The sequence below is a fragment of the Lutra lutra genome, chromosome 10 (genome assembly GCF_902655055.1).
Source record: "Lutra lutra chromosome 10, mLutLut1.2, whole genome shotgun sequence".
NCBI lineage: Eukaryota > Metazoa > Chordata > Mammalia > Carnivora > Mustelidae > Lutra > Lutra lutra.
The window spans coordinates 95,181,596-95,202,764 of record NC_062287.1 but is presented as its reverse complement, the minus strand read 5'-3'; the positions used below and the strand labels follow the sequence as shown (position 1 = coordinate 95,202,764).

Sequence of the window (21,169 nt, the reverse complement as noted above, 5' to 3'; positions counted from 1 at the left end):
TTGATTGGGAAATGGCTGCACGGAGAGCAAAACCAGAATCACAGTTGCTTATGGGCAGACTCAGAACCTTGGAACCTTGGAACTCAGAACCCATCACAGATGGAGACATCAAAGTCATTGATTCTTACAATGAAGACATGTGCAGTTTGCTGTATGTAAACTTTACCTCCATGTTAAAAAATTAATAAAAGCCGTGTTCCAACAGAAGTTCAAGAGATGCCTGAGACCAATACTAGACCAAATGCTTGGTATCTGTAACTCTCCTTGGGATATAGCCTACATATTTTTTTAAACTCTTCCAAAGTCCTTTATTGAGCTGACAAGGCTGGGAGTTGCCCTTGGGGTGGGGTCCCAGTTCCAGCCCGGAGTCTCCAGATCTATGGTGCCCCCGTTCCTGACTGGAGCACGTGGGTTCCTCTGAGAGGCTACTTGGTTGGCTCCTTCAGGAATTCCCAGCCCTCCTTGTAGTACTCGTGGGCCTTCGAGGGAGCCACCAACAGAGCTGACATCACCGTTATGATGCCCGAATTCCAGGACTCACAGATGTGAAAGCTAAGCTTTGGAGGGGCTGGGAGCTGGGGTATCTTCAGACGGATCTGCTCACACACATACTGGCTGAACTGGTCCGTGGCTGGGGAGACTACCATGACCTCCCTGGCATTCTGAAGGACAGCCCGACTCTTGTCACTAGGGTGATGGAGTCCAAGGAAACACGGTGTTAGACATGAAATATCCTGTTGATAGTTGTGTAGCAACTATCATGATATTAAAAATGTTAATGTGAAAAGTAGAGGTTCTGTTTTGTCCAGTCTTCACCCAAACTGGGGTTGTCATGACTCTTCAAAGCAGTTTCTGGAGGAAGAAGGAACAAACACGCTGGCAAACAGCCTAGGCATGAACTAAACCACTCGTCAACAATGTCATAGGAGATGAATATAAAGCAGTTAAGAGTTAAATGCTCTCAGGTCATTTCCGTGTTCCGGAGGAGGATGAAGAAAATGCTGAGTATGAATGTGAATGAGTTCAGAGTATCTGGCAAAGCGCTCACTTGGAGAATATATAAAGATCCCCTAGAAATGTGAGGCCTGACGAATATATATATAATTTTTTTATATATATGGGGGAATAAGTGACTGAAATAAGATGAAAAGGAAGCACCAGAAACCGTATTCTCTTTCCTGTCTCTGGAAGCGCTTGGTGAGGAGGTGATGTGTGGAGCTTCTGGAGTTGTACTGAGACCCTGAGGAAGGAAGCTCCAAGGGGAAAAGTCAACACACTAGGATGACAGACCAGACAAATGAAGAGAACCCGGGCTCCAAGCACCGCATTCTCCTGAGGGGCCGGATGACTGAGGGAAGGCCAGTTGGCCTCCTGGAAGAAGAGAGACATGAATGCTGAGGCATACCCTAGGGGTGTCTGCTCTCACCACCATGGCGCTGGGAGCTCGGAAGCCATCTTGCTTCCTGATGCCCCTGAACAGAGCATGTTTGAGAAGGAAGGCAGAAGACAGAAGGCAGAAAACAAGAGCACGCATCTGCTGGCATCATTTGAACTCCAGGCTAGAGCCCTGCCTGCAACATCTGTCCTTCCCCTTCCTACTTAATTCAATCAACCCACCCATCCTTTTGTTTAACTGGGAGCTATATTTGCTGGTTTTAGTCACTTATAAATGAGAATCTTCAGTAAAAGAATAGCTTGGGGATTTTCACTGATGGAAGAAGGGGAACATATTATTTCCCTATGAAAAACATTTCCCCCTGCAACTGACAACAGTAGAGGGTTCTTGCAAAGACTCAGAAATCATTAGGCCAAGCCTGCGATCACTTTGGGGCCCAAACCTGGACCTGCATCTCCCGGCCTGGGAAAGCAGCGTGAGCTCAGGAAACACATGGTGTGGGGTGTTGACCTACTACGTATACTCGGCTTTGCATGGTTCCCTGAGAGTCCTGATGCAGGTAGCTCTTCTGGGGAGCAACTTTAGGGAACGGTGAGATCGGAAGTCCAAGAGAACAAAGAAATCCTGCCCAGCGGTGTGGTAAGGCACAGGCTCCTGCCCTGGGCTCCCGGCGCTCCACCCCAGGGGTTTCTTTGAGGAGCCATGCGGCAGGTCACAATTGTCTACTGCACAGTGGCCACTTGTACGCAGAGGTATTCATCCGCGGCTTCCTGTGTCCCTGTGACCCAAGGATCGCCCCGGAAGGGTTAACTCCCCCTAGGCATTCCCAGTTCACATGAGCCCCGTGAGGCTGTCAGAGAAGCCTGGGTCAGAAAGTGACATTCGGGCAGCCCGGGGGTGCCCAGGGGTGATGCTCACGCACAGTTGGCTGGCCGTCCTAAGGAGCAAAGCAGAAACGTGAGCCCACAGGGGACCGGAGATGGGTGTAGAATATGCCAGACCCAGACTCCGCAGAGCGATACATATGGAGCACGCCCCTTCCCCCAGCACCAGCCAGCGGGGCTCCTAGGCACCCCCTTCTGCCGACTGAAACAGAGGAGCTCCGTTCGGGCCCGATCCCCCGCTCGGTCTGCCTCTGCTGGGAAGGCAGCGGGATGCCCGCTAGAGAACTAGGAGTCTTTCTTCAGAGAATTCTAAACAGAGTGTATCACAGCAGTCCTTCCTTGGGGGACCCTCAACCACAAGGGCAGCGCCACAACAGAGGTTTTTTTTGGCCGTTCTTACTCTGGCCCGTAAAACCTGAAGGCTTCCCAGTGAGTCAACAAATCCCAGTAGCAGAGTTTCCTGGAAGTGGGAACAGAAAGGAGCGATAGCCAAAGGCACTGAACAATAATTGAAGGCACTGACGGTGACAACACAAAGCCTGGATCTCAGGATGGGAAAGGGTCAAAGCAGCCTGCCGGCCCCTGGTTTGGCAGGGTACAAACAGCACAGGATTCCAACCAAACCCACCCGACTTTGAATCCCGGCTCTGATGCTGTCTGGCTCCGTGACTTTGAGAATGTCATTCCAGCTCTCTGAGATGCGTGGCCTCTTCTCCCAAGTGGAGGATAATAGTGTCAGCTTCCCTGGATTGTCAGAGTTAGAAATAATGCACAGAAATTACCAGCACGGTGCCTGGCACGTGGAAGGTATTCAAGGAAAGATGGAGAAAGAATGAATGGATGAAAGGCAGAAAGGCAGAGGAAAGAGAATCCTGTATCAAATACTCTGGGTTGCAGAAAGTACACACGACGGCCCCGACATTCTCTTAAAACAGAAGCAAGGAAAGAGACTGCTTTTCTACCCCAGAGAAGAGTCCTCCGCACACAGCTTTAACGTCAGTCCAGAAAGCCCACTTGGGCTCCAAACTCAAGCTCCCCTGAGGATGGCTCAAGTGGCCCCTTGCCTGCTTAGGATGGAAGGGCCAGCCTGGGTTCAAGTCTAGCCCTATGCTCCCCCCAGCAGTCATGGGTGGCTCACTTGGGTTTGACATGGTTGGTGAAGGCAGTTCCTTGCCAGGAAGGAGGAGGCAGAGGAGCTCTTCCTGATCGCCCCCACTGTGTCTTGTCTGTCGCCGCCCAAGTGGAGGCCTGTCCCAGGTCCCAGGTGTCCTGGGGGCCCACACACCCTCCCTTGGGAGAACGATCGGAACATACAGAATTAACTCCTTCCTCCTGGGACTTGGGAACTATCACTCCTGTTTATTTCTTGGGTATGCTCTGTCTTCTATGCGCTGTTCTTCCGACTTGTTTCTAGGCAACAAAGGACGAAAGATGGTGTCATCAAAAGAAGGTACACGTTGTTTTCTTTTCACGTCCTCAGGGGGGCGAAGGCTTGTGGTCGGGAGCAGTCACGACTCCTCCATTCTGTAAATTATTCACAATACGGGGGAGATGAAGCATGAGAGACTGTGGACTCTGAGAAGCAAACTGAGGGTTTTAGAGGGGAGGGGGGTGGCAGATGGTGGTGGGTATTGTGGAGGGCACGTATTGCATGGAGCACTGGGTGTGGTGCATAAACAATGAATCATAATGAATTCATAAACAATGAAAGTAAATAAAATAAAGTTTTTAAAAAAATTACTCACAACAGAGGCTCCTAGTTTCTTCCAGTTCTGCTTAATAGAGGGGGAGGGGCCGAGGCACAGCACGGCTGGAGGAATCTATCCCATGCCCTGAGCGGGGCCAGGAATGGTTCTTCTTCGAGGGTGAGGTCACGTTGGGTTCCCTCCTGACAAATGGCCCATCTGCCGTGGGTCTCCACAGCCCCAAATGGCTCAGATTGGCGGTGGATGCCAGGCCCTGCTGTCACCAGGCCCTACTGTCACCAAGTGATGACCAGCTCACCTGTGCTAACTCCTTGGCTCCTGGGTCTGACAAGAAGAGGGCTCTTCCGCCACCCGGGATTTGTCCTCCAGCACCTGCTGGACCCTCTGCATCCCTGGGAAGGAGAAGGGACAGCCCCTTGGCACTGGCGGCTCGGTCGGCAGGACGGGCAAGCTGAGGCTGCTGGAGCCACAGGTGGGACGAGAAGCGGGAGGGCAGAGTGAAGGGTGCGGCGAGGAGGGCAGGTCGCTTACCCAGGCGAAGCCGGTGGGCCTTGTCCGAGAAGACCAAGCGGAACCAGCCGGGCTCTTTACACTCAAAGGTCTGACCACAGGACAGCAGCACCTTGTTGTCCAAAAAGCGGCGCCAAAGCAGCATTTCTGCCTTAAAGGTGGCCTCGGGCAGGAACTGGGAGGGTGGCAGGGGCTCAGGTGGGAGAGGAGACACCCCTGCCCCTCACCTGCCGGAGAGAGGCTTCAACTACTCTCCCCGCTTCCCCCACCCATGCAGCCCCACCTGTGTTACCTTCCTCAGGTCAACCCAGATGAAGAAGCCCGCCCCGCGGCTCAGGAAGGGGATGCCCAGGGCCCGGAGCTCTCCTGCCACGTAGGCGTGAGCAGCCTTGAGCCGGGCATGGTTCTCCGGTAAGTACACCTGGTTGATCCAGTCTGTTTGGGGGAAAAGAGAAACCAACAAAGAACTCTCTCACCAGCCCTCACCACTGCCCCACGAGTCCCAATGCTGACAAGAGAAGGGCCACGAGTTGCCAAGACCCTTCTCCAGCTGGTGGGGGTGGGACCGCACGAATAGTCCGTGTCCCGTAGAAAGCACTGGAAATCCAGGTAGCTGGCCTCACAGCTGCCAGCCCTGCACACACAGGGTCCCCCGGGATGCAGATCCTAACGGAAGGCCCACGCACACACAGATGCTTCCGAGCCCCGGAGGCTGCCGTTCAGGTCCCAGCCTGGCCCCTGACAAGAGGTGGGGCCTGGGGCAACTTCACCTCCCCATCCTCAGCTTTTTATTATTAACTTTCTTTCGTGTCCCATTTGATGAGGGTTTTCAATTGTTTTTAAACGATTTGATTTTTTTTTTTTTTTTTTCTGAGAGCGAGAGAAAGCGAGAGCTATAGAGCGAGCGTGCAGACGGGGCAAAGGGAACGGGAGACAGAGAATCTCGAGCAGGTTCCACACCCAGCGCGGAGCCCAACGCGGGGCTCGACCTCACAACCCTGAGATCATGACTGGAGCCTAAACCAAGAGTTTGATGCTTAACTGACAGCGCCACCCAGGCACCCCACCCCCCTTCTGATGCGTTTTTAACACAGGTATACATCTGTGTAACCCACCACCTGCGGGCAGGACACCGAACAGTTCCCTGGCCCCAAAGAGCACCCTCATGCTGTTCATAGTCCCAACACTCCCCTGCCCCTGACAACCACTGGTCTGTCAGTTCTCTGTCACCTGTCTTGCCTCTTCTACAATGTCACAGAAGTGGAACCATACAGTCATGTCACCCTTGGAGACTGGCCTTCTTCACACAGCACAATGCATTTGAGCTTACTGTGTACTGCCCTGGACCTCGCCGCAGAGCCCTATTCCATTGTACAGATGTGTCCCACTTTGTTCCCTCCTTCCCCCATGGAAGAATATTTGGAGTGATTGTGAACAAAGCAGCTATAAATTTTCACACGTAGGGTTTTGTGCGACCATGAGGATAAACAGCTTAGGAGTGGGATAGTTGGGCCACGTGGTAAGTGTGGGTTTAACTCAGCCAGCAACTTGGCTCTCCAAAGTGGCCACAACACCTTCCAACCTGCGAGCAGCGTGAGAGTTCCTGCTGCTCCACGTCCTCACCAACATGTGATAGGATCACTGTCGTTTTAAATTTTGGCTGTTCTAGCAGGTGTATAATCATTTCCACATCTATAAAATACCAGGGGAAAGGCAGGAAATGTCTGCATCCTAGGATTCTGGGAAATAAGGTGATGCAATGAGAACATCTAGCAGGGCTCACTACAAGGTGGCAATTATAGATCCCCTTTGCTATCTAGACCCACTAGCTGAGATCCTCGTAGGCAGAGATACTCCCGTTATAACTGTCTTCCCTTTGTTGCTTCTACTTTCTCTTTTTTCAAGCGCTCACAGCTAATAATGATGAGTTCACGTTGACCAAGTGCCTATGATATGCCAGGTGCTATTCGAATTGACAAATCACACGAACTGAGGTTTGGGGAAGTGAAGTAGTGTGCCACATGGTCAGGAGGTGACGGAGTGGGCTATGAACCAGTCGTGGCCCTGGGTTCTCGAACACCACCCCAAATTCTTCTCATGCAAGAAGCACCCATGATCCCTGGCCCATTCCCAACTGACTATAACCTCTCCACCCCCCATTCTCAAATGACCAGGCCCAGGCAGTCACCACGGTCCCGGAGCAGCTGTGCGATCTGGTACTGGACCAAACCACTGAGGCCGTGATAGCGGCAGAGGGAAGCCACCGCAGTGGCCACGTCCCGGTTTTCCGTGTAGAGCGTGCCGAAGCGGAGCCCAGACATCCCAAAGTCCTGCAGAGAAAGGCACACCTGGGCAGTGGCCAGCCCTCCACCAAGGAAGCTGGTTCCACCCACCTCTATGCCCTCCCACTTCCCTGACATCCCCGAGGCCAACCAGGAACCTACCTTGCTGGTCGCCCACATCACGTGGGTCCTCTGGGGGTCAGGCAGCCTGCAGAGAATACAGGTGGGGACAGAGGCAATGCAGATCCACAAAAGCTCATACACATTTGGATGAATTTAGTTCTGTGTCTGTGTGAAGCCCTGGTTTCACCTTTTTGAATCATTAATTCCTACACATCCTTTAGAGTCAGGGTCAGCAAAATACAGCCTGCAGGCTAAACCCGGCCCACAGCCTGTTTTTGTAAATAAAGCTTTACTGGAACACCGCCATGCTTTTTCATGTACATACTATAGCTGCTTTCGTGCCATATGGCAGAGTTGAGTGAGAGACCATAGGCCTGTAAAGCCTAAAATATTCGACATCTAATCCAAAAATACTTTCTGATCCCTGATCTAGAGCTCAGCTCAAGTTCTACTTCCTCAAACAGACCTTCTCTGACCACTCCCAGTAGCCTGGGCCCACTGGGGACTCCAAGCAGATCCCCTCATGCCTCCCCACACTTCTCCTTTTTAGCACTTATCACAGCCACAATCAAATGACTGTGTATTTCGCCACTAAAATGTTTTTTTCTGGAGGCACCTGGCTGGCTCAGTCGGTTAAGCATCCAACTCTTGGTCAAGGCTTAGGTCATGATCTCACAGTTGTGGGATTGAGCCTCACATCAGACTCTGCCCTCAGCATGAGTCTGCTTAAGGCTCTCTCTCCCTCTCCCTCCTGCATGTGTGGAGTCTTTCATTTATTTCAACTAAAGAAAATCTTCAAAATGTTTTTTCTGGCTAGAAATAAAAGTTCCGCTTGAGAGGGGCCTACATCTTTCTCGGTCCCTGTTATATCCCAGCACCAAGCAGGGTCTGGCACAGAAGAGGTGACAAGTCGTTCATTTTCTGCGCCTCACTGTCCTACTCCATAAACAAACAGGAGTCGCAATCGTGCGCTTGGCAGAGCCTCGCGAGGACCCACTGAGAGAACCAATGGAAAGGATTTCACAGGGTCCAAAGTTCTGAACACATACCAGGAACCGTGAGAGTCTCTCAATGCCGCATTTATAGACTTTGCGGGTGATCTGGTCCAAGGGTCTCCAAAACTCCTTCAGCCCAGATTCTTGGTTCAGGCTAAATCTAATGAAAATGCCCAAACAGCTAGAAGTGCTTGGCACGGGGCTGGGGCTGTAGAAGGATGGGCAGAGCGAGCGAGCGAGCGGGTGGATGGATGGACGCAGCTGAAGCCACTCTGGAGATGAGTGGACAGCACAGGAGGCCAGCTCCCACCCTCGCAGCCCCTCCACCCCAGGAAGCCTACGGCCCAGCCCCTCCCTGGAGCTCTCAGAAATCCTGATGTAGCCCGGCCCTCCCATCTTCTCCTCACTGGGTCTGGGGACAGTGGGATCAGATCAGTGGGATGGAAGGGAGCTGCCCTGGGACAGGTCATGTCATGTGGGCGGGGCCACCAGGGACCGGGGGACCAGGGGCTGGCAGAGCCGGCCCTGTGGCTGTGGCAGAGCAGCCTCACCCTTCCAGGCTCAGGACGCTGCGGTAGGCCGCCGGCTTCTCGAACACGGACAGCATGTAGACCTCATCCACCATCACGTGCAGCTCATGCCTGGAGGGGCAGGGCCAGGAAGGAGACAGCTTGGTCTGCGGGTCAAATAGGTCCCCCACAGTGGGGAAGCAATGACTCAGAAACCCAGTGGACCATGGTCGGGCCCAGGGCTGCCAAACTTTGTTCCAGAAACACCTTCCCCTGTGTCTAACGCTTCACACAGGAAGCTCCATACGCAGATGACGGGCTTCTGAAGCACCTCGGAGGAGAGGCAAAGACCTCGAGCACATCCGCAAAAGAAGGGCCCAACTGAGTGCAAACCAGGTTTGTACAGACAGACCCAGATTCGAGTCTGGCTCCACTCATCACTTGAGGGCTCGGCAACCTGGGGACCATGACCACGCGATGACTAATAGGGTGACTGGGAGGACTGCATGAGATACAGCATGTGAAAAGCTTAGCAGGGCACCTGGCCCCTGGGGGGCACAATGTAGGACAGCTGTTTTCCTACCTAGAAAGAAAGAGGGAGAGAGAACCCTAGCACCCCCACAAACCCTGCCCCCCATCCCAGTGCTGGGGAAGGGCGAAAGCGGGTGGAGGCCCACAGAGGAGTGAACAGGGTAGAAGAGTCCATACCAAGGCCTGCGCCCGTAGCCTGATCTGCCAGGACGTTTTTGTGGGGTGACTGCGGGGTGCCTCACCTCTTGGCAAATTCCAGGTAGTCCCGCAGCTCTCCTGGGGAGTAGATGTCACCCAGAGGGTTGTGGGGGTTGATGAGGATGAGACCTTTGACCTTCACACCCTGAAAGCACCAGTGGGCAGGAAACACTCAGCTCCTCCCGAAGACCAGAGCCACACGCTCCCACTGACTGGGGCCGGCGGCTGGGCGGGATCCGGGGGAGATGGGATGGGAACGTGTTCAGGACCCAGCGTGAAGCAGGTAAGGGCAGAGAATTACGTATCTGCAGCAGATATCATACGTGCAAACGTGTCAGCCAGGAAAGAAAACAGAGGCAGAGAACAAAGCCCAGAGGCAAGAGGCCCAAATGCCAGTGAAGGCTGCCTCTGTTGGCAGAACAATGGGCGGGGGTTTGCACTTTCAGATTCCTACAGGAGGCATGTGTGACCGTACTGGCCACAGACTGGAAAGGAACCACGGGAGGAGTAACCGTCATCTCTGCCTTTCTTCAGAAGGTCCCCTCAAAGAGGGACACGACAGGGGAATCAGGTCCTCGGATCACCAGGGAGACTGCTGAACGGCACACCACTAAGCTCCACACTCGACCCCCTGACCAAAGTCAGTTGGAGCAGGGGTAGGGGTGTTCGAGTTCCCACGGGTCTCAGAATCTTTCTCTAGTGGGAAGACCCTCCACTGGTAGGCTCCTGATGGACCCCCAGAATGGTTCCCTGGGGCCATCTGACACCCCAACCCCACCACGGAGTGCCAACTCCACACCCAGGATGAGATCAGCCACCGGAAGTCTGTGCCCTGCCCAGACCCAGCCTTGGGATTGATTTGACCCCCAGACCTCAGAATTGGCTCTCTGCAAGGCCATCTCCAGCTTCTCCACGGTGAGCTGGAAGGGACGTGTGTCCAGCCCAGTGACCTGGAAAAAGAGAGAGAAAAGTCACCAGCCCAATTCAGTGATTCCCCCGAACCTGAGCTTCTGGGGCCTCTCCTAACAAGTCAATTCTAGCCTCCTTGGAACAGTCTCTGAAAAAACACTGGCAGGGTCCCTCCCCTCATTGCCGGCCATGCCATCACATCAGGGAGAGCTCAGCACTCTCAGTCAGGAAGAGGCCCCAGAGACCCTCTGATTGGGGTCCAAGAAGTTACACACTGAGGTCTGCTCTGTCCCCTCCTCACCCCACCATTTTGATGGAGTCTCCTTGCGGCTGCCCTTGGCTTCTATGCTGACCCAGAGATCTCAGAGCTGGGACCTGGGGAGCCCCAGGGGAACCCAGGTATGGACCACCATGGGCAACAGAGGGCTCTACCCTCCTTGCAGCCGTGACCTCGGCATGGACTCCCTCCCACGTCTGCCCTCAAACTCACAGAGAGGAAGAACTCTCACCTCACTTTCCAGATAGACACACACCAGCCGGACGTTGCCATAAAGATAGACGTGCTGTGTGATGGCCCCATAGTAAGGTGCAGGGATCAGGAAAGCCTCTGAGGGAAGGAATGGTTCAGGGCCTGTCATCCTCCAGCCAGATCACCCTAGTCCCCCATCACCCACAGGCTCCACTCGGCCTCCCCAGCCTTCCATGTCCTTGGGGGAACCCCAGGCGTATACTCCGTCTCTCAACTCCCAAGCTCTAATACCTGGATCCACTGAGATGAGCCCCTTCTCTGATCATCAGTAGCTGACATTTACTGAACACTTATTACGTGCTGGAAACTGGGCTAAACATATATTTGTGTGTCATCTCATTTGGTCCTCACAGTAGCCCAGTACTCCTGTCACCCTCACTTTCCCGATGAGGACACTGAACCTCGGAGGATCCCTCTGAAGCACGCCACGTGCTAGCTCACTCCAAGGACAGACCCGGATCCAGGGAGTTGAAGCTGCGGGGTGATCTGGGCTCAACAGATGGACAAACGGGACAGCAGGCAGAACTGCCCAGAGAGAGAGAGTGTGTTCAGGACGAGCAGGTTCTCCCTCCCTGGGGACATTCAAACACAAGACTGAGGCCATCTGGTGGGGAAGCACGTCATGTGGAACATTCTAGCTGTGAATGGGGGAGTATTGATGACCTCCAAGGTCTACCCTGAGGGAGAGGCAGGCGTCCCTCCAGTTCTGAAGGGGATGCGCGGGCAAGCCGCCCTCCCTTCCCCCGGCCCACCCCACTCACAGCTCCGGAAGGGGCAGCTTTGTCCTACATGTTCCCCAGCCCAGCCATGGGGAGTGGACAGGAGGGAAACGAGGGACCCGAGGGAGCCAAGGCACCGGCTGGCCAGAAACCTGGCACAGGTTCTCTCTCACGACTTGCTCCAGGAAGCACAGACACCCGTGAGGTTGAGCATGTACAGCTGAGCAGAAGGGTCATGAGTGGCGGGAGTTGAGGAAGGTCCAGAGAGAGGTTTGCAGATATAGAGGGGAGGAGCCTACCCCTGTGAGAGGTGGACAGTGTGACACTGACCCCGTTCTTGGCTGTTCGAGAACGGGTAGGAAACCGCCTATCCTATCCTTGCGACGAATCTTCTTCTTATGGTTCAAATCCTGGGTCCTGTCTCTGTATGTGAATTTGACAAGTCACGGAAGCCCCTGTGCCCTAATGTCCTCATCCGGGATGTGGGGACAGCACAGAACCCACCTCAGAGACAAGAAGTGAAGATTAAACGGGCCTATGTGTAAAGCCTTCGGCTGTGCCCGCAACATAACACGTGGTCAGTCATTATCACCCGGAATCCCTGTTAGCGAAGCTGGCATGAGGGGGCCTCTGTTCTGGTGACTGACAATGAGCCCTGATCGGGACCTGCTCTCGGTCCCACTGTGGATCCTGAGGGATGCTGCTGGCTGCCTACTCACCAGCCATTCCAATTTTCTGGCTAAGAGAGCGCCAGATTTCCCAGAAATGACCAGCAGTGAGTCCGAGGAAACAGGGCCTTCTGCTAGCCCCTGGGGAGGAACCATGCTTGGTTGAAGTCAACCAAACTTATCCCGTCTGCCTGGGGCTGCTCTGGGAATGGGTTTGTGCAGTGGTTCTGGCCACTAAGACATAAGGGGAGCTCCGCTGAGACTTTCTTTGGGAAAGAGTATCTCCCTTGCCCCCTCCCAATAAAACAAAGACACAGGCGAGGCACAACCTTTCCCCTTTCTCCCTGCCTTTAGGACCCACTGACAGACAGCACATGAAAGGAAAAACCAAGGTCATCACAGAGACAAGCCCCAAACCCTGGCATCACATCGACCTCCTCCAAAACTGTGGATATCCAGGTATCTTGACTGGACATCCAGTCAAGCCGCTCGTTAAGCCCCCTGCAGCCTCGTCGTTGGCTATGGCCAAAGGCATTCTGACACAGCCACAAAGACAGGCAACTGTGGGCACTGAAGGCATAGGGAAGCCCCCAAAGCTGAGCAGGCCATGGGTCACTTACCCTCTGCCTCACACAGCACCATGGCCAGAGCAGAGAAGAGAGAGGCACAGCCATTCAGGACAACCACCTGTGGGTGACACAACCACGTTGACAAGGATGAGTATCCATCCAGGCGGGAGCAAGGACCTACAGCTGTACCCAGGCTAGCAGGGAGCGGGGGCTGGGTCCCAACTTGGTGCCCTGTGTGGCTCGGTCACAGCAAAGCCACCAGAGGAAGCCAAAGGCCTCTCCTGACTGACAGCCAAGTGCCTGCGTTGCTTATCCTTTGGGCCCCGCTCTGGATCAACAGAACAAGAAGAGGGAGCTGATCACTCAGAGAGTCTTGCCTGAAGGTACGGAGGCAAGGAGGGAGCACTGAACAAACTGGAGCAGAAACTGTAACCAAATTATGTCCTCAATATCTAGAATGAGGAAGACAAAGGGCAGGGGTGCTCCTAATTCTACCCAGACACAGCCCAAAATCGAGTGGAAGGCAGATCCCAAGCCCACCCTACCCCTGCCCAGTCAAAATTGGGGGAGGTGGGTAGAAGAACAGGGGAGAGCAGAGGAGGGGGCAACTCACATTGTCTGGTTTAAGGGGGTTGGGGCTCTTGCAGTAGAAAGACAGGAATCTGGCCACTTCTTCCCGAAGGCTAGAGATCAGACGGAGAGATGATCACTGTTTGCCAGAGGATCCCCAACCCACAGTCTGTCCCAGAGCTCCCCCGGTGAATCTTCACACAGACACCATCATCCTTCTCTGATTTCCCATGCAGGCAGCGGGATCGGCGTGGCCTCCATGTCCCAGGACCTACCAGTCCCCTGCCCCATCACTACCCACACATGGACACTTGCATTCTCTGTAGTTCTAGGACACCCGACCCCCTTAATCCCCTGGCCTCAGGGATATGAAAAGTAACACTCCACCTACACATAGATCTAGCTAGTAATAGTAATGCTATCATAACGGTAACTATCGTCAGAGTCACGGTTGGACCATTTCCATCATGCAGGAATTACGTGGGGAATTTTATTCATTTAATCCTTATAACAATCCTATGATGCTGTTATTATTCCCATTTTACAGACAAAGAAACAGATGCTTGAAGGAGATAAGTCACTTGCTGGTAAGTGGCAGAGCCCACACTCAAGGCAGCGGGCTGTCTCCAGGGCCCACCATCCTCATTACCTAGGAACGAAAGCTTTGGAATCCAGTCCTGCTTGGCCCCTGGAACAGCAGCCACCCCCAGCAAGTGCTCACTAAGTACCAGCTCCAATTAGCATTATTGAACTCGCCCCATCGGACCAGGAGGAAAATGCCCCCAACAGCAGCCCCCGAAGCTGATCCTGCTTCCTCTAAAACTACTGGGAGTGCAGGGAGAAGGACTCCATGCCTGAAGGCCCTCTGCCTGCCTCAGACCCATGGAAGCAAGTGAGGGAGCTCCCAAGCTGTGGTGAGACCCGCAGAGGCCCTGGTACCCCACAGACACTCCAGGAAACCCCATGATTGCCAGACCTCCAGGATGGCCCTCGGCCCAAGGCAGGTTTTCTCCACCTGCCATAGTCACATCCGGGGCAGGATAATTCTTTGTTGTGGGGGCCAGCCACTACCCAGTAAATGCCTGAGGAGCCCCTTCCCAGCTGGGACAAGCCAAAGTGTCTCCAGATGTCCTAGATGTCCTATGTCCCCTGGGAGCAAGACCAACCCCCCCGGGCTTGGGAACCGCCGGCCCGCGGCAGCTACTTACAACAGATGTCCCCTCCAGTCAGGGTACTGCAGCAGGGATGGCTCCACCCGCAGCATGTCGCTCTGACTCAGCTGGGGACAGAGGGAAGGGCAGGCTGAGTGTCATACACCCTCGGGGTGACCGCCGGCGTGGCGCTTCCACCCACATCCACACAGCCCCCACCACGAAAGCCTGGGCTTGGTCTGCTCATCAGAGAAACGAGGGGAGAGGCAGCACGGGCACAGCCTTCTCCTGCCCGTTTTGCAGAGGAGGAAACCGAGGCTTCAGAAAGTGAGGTGACTCAGCCAATGTCACGGAGCTAGCAAGTGGCAGAGCTGAGACAAAACCCAGAAGGTCTGACTCCTAATCCAGTGCTCTTTTTACAACACTGCCATCTAAAAAACCCCGAGGAGTGGGGGCACCTGGGTGGCTCAGTCAGTTAAGCATCCACTTGCGTCATGATCTCAGGGTTGTGAGTTCGAGCCCCATGTCGGGCTCCCTGCTCAGCCGGGAGTCTGCTTGAGATTCTCTCCCTCTCTCTCTCTCTGCCTCTGCCCCTCCCCGTGTTTGCATGTGCGCATGCTCTCTCTCAAATAAATAAAGAAATCTTTTGAATAAATAAATACATAAATAACCCAGAGGGATGGATTGGTAGAAGCAGTGATAGGAGACCATGCTACTCAGCTGCTCCCTGGGGTGACAGAAGGGATCCCAGAATTGGGTGCCATCCCCTCGGTGTTGGCTCCGACTTCTGGAGGGATTCGGGCCATTGTGTTCCTGCAGGCTCAGCTCAACTTTACGCTTTGGAAAGTGTGGCCGTTTCTACACCATCCCCACCCTGACCAGGCGCTGGGTTAGTAACTCCCAGGGCATCACAGACACAATGTCAAAGAAAGGCAGAAGTCTTAGGGAGTGGACCAAAAGAAGAAGGGCAGTCAGCCACTTGTATATGACTCCAACCCTTCCCGTCTGTCCTGCCACCCGGAGAGCCGCACCGTCCAGTGGGAAGGCCACAGTCACGTGAGCCCCCTGAGCACCTGGAATGCAGCTGGTCTGAACTGAGACCCACTGGATTTGAAAAACGTGATATGAAAACAGTATGTAACATTTCTTAATTTTTTTAGATTGATTACATGTTGAAATGGTCCTATTTTCAATATATGGAGGTAAATAAAATACATTAATTACTAAGATGAATTTACCAGTTTCTTTTTACTTATCTAATAGAAAATTTTAAATTACATACATGGCTCACATTTTACCTCTGTTGGACAGTGCAGCAGGGAACTGGCTGGATAGGACAGGCATCCTGAGCCCCCTTCCTACCCCCCTTTCCCCTTGGGTCTTGGATTTGCCACCCTCAGAAATAAGTTCCTTTGGGGTGTGCATCGCTCTCTCTACAATCCCAAACTTGGAGTCTGTGGCCTTGGGAGACACATCTATCAGGCATTTTCAGTGGTTTGCTAGAAAGGGCTCGGACCAGCTCAAGAAATCTGCTTCTTACATTTCCAGGAATTTCACATGCTGTGTTTAAAAAAAAAAAAACAGCCATTAAAAAAATTAAATTATGTCAATGTATAAATAAGTAAATTGCATTAAAAACAAGCATAGTAACTAAAATATCACTGCTTCTGATTATGTTACTACATTTTGTTTAGATTTTATTTCTTTCTCAGAGAAAGAGAGAGTCTATGCACAAGCAGGGGTAGTGGCAGGCAGAGGGAGAAGCAGGCTCCCCGCTGAGCAGGGAGCCCAATGCAGGACTCTATCCTAGGACCCTGGAATCAGGAGCTGAGCAGAGGGCAGACGCTTAACCAACTGAGCCACCCACGTGTCCCTACGTTACTACATGTTTACGTGTGTTCTTGAGGTTATTTCCATCTTTGCGTCTGCATGGCGGGGACACTACAAATCTTTTTTCCAACTCTGTGTGCAAGGACGTCACATCCGTGGCTTGAAATCAGCCGGGAGTATTTACACTATGAGAATTGGCAAAATCTACAAATCAGAGTCCTCCCTACCCCAGAGGCAGTTGTTAAATGCTGACCACACCCCACTGAGTGTCCCCTCACCACCGCCACCCTGCTGGGAGAGCAGGACCCAGCCAGCAGGAGGGACTGAGTATGGGAAGAGGTAAAGCAGGAGCAGAATAGGGAAGTGACTGGCCCAAGATCACAGAGAAAGTTGTCCCTGAGGCAGATCTGGAACCGGGGTGAGCAGACTCTCAGGCCAGGGGTGCAGAGGCAAGGGGCAGACTCTGGTCAGGGAAGCCTTCCAGGAAGTCCAAGAGCAGACGGGCCCTGGGAGCTGCTGATGGCTCCCAGACATGTACGGGACTTACCCGTGTGGAGAGTAGGTCAAAGCAGAGTTTGTTTTCACTGGTGCCCAAATTAATGATGCCCTGGAGAGAGGGATACGGAGGCAGAGTGAGCATAGGCAAGTGGTCCCAAAGGCAAAGGCCTGAAATGTACACGGAGGCAGAAAAGCAAAGCGGGAACGATCGCACCCTCCCAAACCCCCTTCCTTAGCCTTGTTGAGCCCCACCTCCTCTCAGCAACCTGGTCCATCTTCCCATTTCTAAAGCTCTATTCAAAGGCCATCTCCTCCAGGAAACCTCCCCAGAACCCCAGCTAGAAAGGATCTTTCCTTCTTCTGGAACACAAAACTCGTGATCTGTGCCCCTGTAGAGCACTGCTCACTCTCTGCCTCCAGGTCACAAGGACAGACGGACATGCTTTATGTCCCCCACTGGATGGGAAGGTCCCTGAAGGGGATGCACACCCGAGAAACCACCACTTAGTAGGACCCGATACATGTTTGTGGTACAAAACAAGGTACAACGTAAAACAGTGCTCTGGGAGGACCAGGAACAAGGATACATGCGGAAAAGGAAGGGCTCCGTAGCTGGCAGAAATGGTCCCCTGGGAGACTGTGTGAAACCACACACCGCCTTGATCCCACCCCATGAGGCACCCACTCATAGGAGCGAGAGTGGGGAAGGCACAACTCAAGTCGCCCATAGAGTCTCCAGGGAAACTCATGATCTCTAACCCCTGACCCCTGAGGTATTGGGGCAATGAGGAAGGAAGTAGGATATGGAAGCCAAGCTTGAATGAGCCAATATTCTGACCAATAAAAGGCATGGCTCCTTTACTCTCTGAGGTACAGAGCAGTAGGCTCCTCTGCTCACAGCTAATCTGTTCACAAATCCTGTCACTTCTACCTTCAAAATACATGTTCAGGGGCACCTGGGTGGCTCAGTGGGTTAAAGCCTCTGCCTTCGGCTCAGGCCATGATCTCAGGGTCCTGGGATCGAGCCCCGCATCAGGCTTTCTGCTTAGCAGGGAACCTGCTCCCCCCTCCCCCCGCCACCTGCCTCTCTGCCTACTTGTGATCTCTGTCTGTCAAATAAATAAATACAAGCTTAAAAAAAAAAAAAAAGAAAGAAAGAAATAATGTGTACAGCCCAATGTTATCTCAACTCCATGGCTAAGACCCCTGTCGAGCCACCAGAGCTTCCTGTCTCCCTTCTTTCGATGGCTTTCCTCCTTCCTTGCCGGCCTGCACTCACCCCGACCTCCACACAGCAGCCTAAGCCCCAGGCCTCTTCTGAAAGCCCAAATCAGATCATACTGCTCCTCCTCCCAACGCCTTCCACTGTGCTGTGTCCCAAACCAGAATCCTGTCCGTGTCCCATGACGCCACAGTCTCCATCTCCAGGCCACCGCCTGATCTCTCTGACCTCGTCCCCTGCCAGTCGCGGGGCTTCACTCCAGCCATCGTGGCCTCTGTGCCGTCCCTTGAACTCATCAAGCACAGATTCACCTGGGGCCTTAGCACCGGCTGTTCCCTCCGCCTGGAACATTCCCCGCCCCAGGTATCTGCAGGGCTCGCTGGGATAGGCAGCCTCCAAGATGGCTCCCAGGAAGCAATCCCCACCTCCTGGTGTCCACACCCTTGTGTGTAATCCCTTCTCCGTGAGTGTGGGTCAGACCTACTGACCCACTTCTGACAAACAAGATATGCAGATGGGACATCTTGCAAGAATAGGTTATAAAGGCCCTGGCTTCCATCCTGGGTACGCATGGTGTCTCCTTCTCTCTCAGAGCACCTGCCCTGGGAAGCCAGCTGCCAAGTCACATGGCAATCTGTGGAGATTCCCATGTGACAAGGGACTGGAGCCTTCCAACACACACGCCAACGAGCCTGGAAACGATCCTCTCCCCAGCCCCCGACCACGTCAAGCCTAAGATGAGACCACAACCATGGCTTCAATGCAGGTTCACAGAAGATTCCGAGCCTGAGACACCCACCCAGAGCCTGAACCCCAGAAATTATGAAATGCGTCTGTTAAACTGCTGAAATCTGAGATAATTTGTTACACAGCAACAGGTAACTAATATAATCCTTTGCTTTCCTCAGGTCTCCACTCGAATTGTCACCTTAGGAAAGTGGCCCTCTGTGACCACCTTACATAAAACAGCAACATCTCCAGACCGCCTCATCATTCTCTAAGCTCTTCACTCTGCCTTATTTTCTCTATAGCACTTATTATCATTATAGGGATGTTTTTTGGTCTGCTCCCCATCTGCCTCCCCTTCTAGAACAAAAACTCCACAAAGGCAGGAACTTTGCTTTTGCTCACAGTTGCAACCCCAGCATCTAGAACAACTTCTTGGTCAAGGTAGAGCATCCCACCCTGCAGTCTTCCCTTGGGCTCCAGTGGACACAGGGGTCTCACTCACCCTGGGGTTCTCATCCTCATCATATTCGTCCATGTGGTAGGTCCTGTAGCCCTCCTCTGCCGAGTCCCAGAACCACTTAATGACTCTTCCTCTCGAGGACAGGCAGGAGCTGTCTGAGGACAACATGGCAGTGGGACCACTCGCTCCACAATACTCTGGCAGCTTCCGGTCTGGTTTTCTGGAGCATTCTCTTTCCAGATCATCCCCATAGTTACTGTCCAGATCCTGGATGGAGGTTGGGCCCAGGCAGGTGGCAGGTGCCCTGGATTCCTTCTGAGGCAGGGTGAACATCTGCAAAAGGACAAAAGTATTCAGGGCCCAAATTCAGCATTAGAAAAGAAGCAGCAGAACTGAACTTGGGAGTCTAGCGTTCCTTCCCATTCTTGGCTCCCCCTTTCCTTATGTCTATATATTCACCATTTCCTACGTCCCTTACTAGTGGTAACCGTAAGTCCAATGGCTTCAGCAAGTAAATCCTGTTAAAGAGCTCTTCGGGGCCAGGGGCTGGGCTTGCTACTTTTATATGGGGTAACATATAGCTGCTTTCCCTTGTTTCACATTTATGGGACTTTTTCATTCTGCAGCCTGCGGAGTCGCCAGTGTTCTTTTTCCATTCTTGCTGACCTCAATTTCAAAACACCAGGGGAAAATGTTCTGACTTAAGCAGAAAGAGCCCGGAGTCCCAGGGGTCTTTCGGTGATTGCTGTCAACAGGGCTAAAGGGCCCGAGATTACTTGGCGATCTGGGGGGGGGGGGGGGGGGGGGGGGGGCAAGGGGAGGACGACTGAGGGTCTCCCAAGGGCAGGCAGCCTGCAGAGCTCCAGGGCCTGGCAAAGCACAGGTGCCAGGAGAGGGTGGTCTCCTCCTGCCCGGGGCTGTGAGCTCCTCCGCTTTCCAAGCCAGCTTTGCCATCTGCGGAGGCGTGTAAAACCGCAGGGCAGCAGGAAGGCTATGAACGGAGGAGTTACCTAGAACTAATGCCGGCTCGTGGCTCAAGTTCGGTAAAATATGTTATCCTCGCTCCTCGCCGAATTCCCGGTCGGTCCGGAGGCAAGCCCGCACACCCAGTGCCGGGGGACAGCCAGCTGGCCGGACGCCCGGGGCGCCCCCGCGGGTAAACACGGCTCCCCGAAGCACCCCTCCCCCGCTCCACGTGGCGGGCTCTCCCGGCGCTCACCTAGCTCCCCACCCCCGACAGCGCAGGCCGGCGGCCGGGCAGAGCAGCGGGAGCGACGCCGGGCTGGAGCGCAGGGCCGGGGTTCCAGCCGCAGCGCGGCGGGGACCTCGGGGTTGCGCGGAGGGAGGGCCGAGGCTTCGGCGGGCGGCTGAGCCTCGCGAGACGACACGTTTGAGGTTCGGGAACAAGGAAGTGTGCGCCGGGCCGGGGACTGCGAGACGCCAGCGGCGACTCCTGCGGGCGATCCCCGAGCCCGCGCCGAGGGAGGCCCCGCTCCGCTGCCTGGCAAAGCGCGATCGCAGCCCCGGGCGGCGCGGGGGAGGCAGCACCCGCGCTGTTGAATCGGGCGCCCGGGTGGCTTCCGCCGCCCGGACCCGCCCTCCGGCTTCCCGGACACCCAGGCGTGACCCGCGGTGCTGCAGGGTTCCCTGACCCTCCGGGGTCCGGACCCCCCACCACGCCTCCGCCCCCACCCTTCCCGGTGCCGACCCTGGCCCGCGCACAGCAGAAGCCGAGACGACCACCGCGGGGAAGAGTCGGGCCACGGTTCCTGGTCTCCTCTGCTGGCACCCGAGGACGCCTCCCTCTGCCTCCTGGGCCTCAGTTTCCCAGTTTAGAAGCAGTTAGAGTCTCGGAGGTTACTTGGCAAACGTGTGCCTGCTTGCACTCATGGAGAAGCCTTTCCGGGTTAAAGCGAGGGCATCCTTAAAACATCCTTCCCCTGTGAAAGTTTTTACAGTGGCATTTGAAATTCTCCTCCTTTCGCTCCTTGGGACCTTTGTCGAGCTCTTCCACCAACCCCTCAAGTCCTGGGGTATCGGCAGTGAGTTAGGCTACCCAGGCCCCAGCCTGTGCCAAGCCTTGAGTAGAACAAATAAGTGGGATCCCTCAGGACAAGTATGGCTGGGAACCACTCCACTGCTTGTCTTCTCTCTGGCCTTGCCAGGAACATTGTGACCTTA

General features: G+C 54.1%; 1 protein-coding gene across 3 annotated transcripts; it reads right to left on the bottom strand.

Annotated features, from left to right (window-relative positions):
* Positions 1 to 2,325: 2,325 nt before the first annotated feature.
* ACCS (1-aminocyclopropane-1-carboxylate synthase homolog (inactive)) lies at positions 2,326 to 20,567 on the bottom strand. Of its 3 annotated transcripts, XM_047693025.1 has the most exons (16): positions 20,208 to 20,567; positions 19,031 to 19,321; positions 16,627 to 16,686; positions 14,307 to 14,377; positions 13,142 to 13,211; positions 12,580 to 12,646; positions 10,553 to 10,650; positions 10,007 to 10,084; positions 9,179 to 9,279; positions 8,448 to 8,537; positions 6,941 to 6,986; positions 6,685 to 6,826; positions 4,789 to 4,931; positions 4,518 to 4,671; positions 4,285 to 4,378; positions 2,326 to 3,804 (listed from the first exon to the last, which is right to left on the bottom strand). In XM_047693025.1, exons 2-15 carry the CDS (start codon positions 19,319 to 19,321, stop codon positions 4,290 to 4,292), a joined length of 1,500 nt encoding a protein of 499 aa, XP_047548981.1. In that variant the 5' UTR covers positions 20,208 to 20,567; the 3' UTR covers positions 2,326 to 3,804; positions 4,285 to 4,289. The 3 variants fall into 3 exon arrangements, with proteins under 3 accessions (XP_047548981.1, XP_047548979.1, XP_047548982.1); XM_047693023.1 differs by lacking the exon at positions 2,326 to 3,804 and having other exon boundaries at positions 4,041 to 4,378; XM_047693026.1 differs by lacking the exons at positions 2,326 to 3,804; positions 20,208 to 20,567 and adding an exon at positions 19,999 to 20,090 and having other exon boundaries at positions 4,041 to 4,378.
* Positions 20,568 to 21,169: the final 602 nt, after the last annotated feature.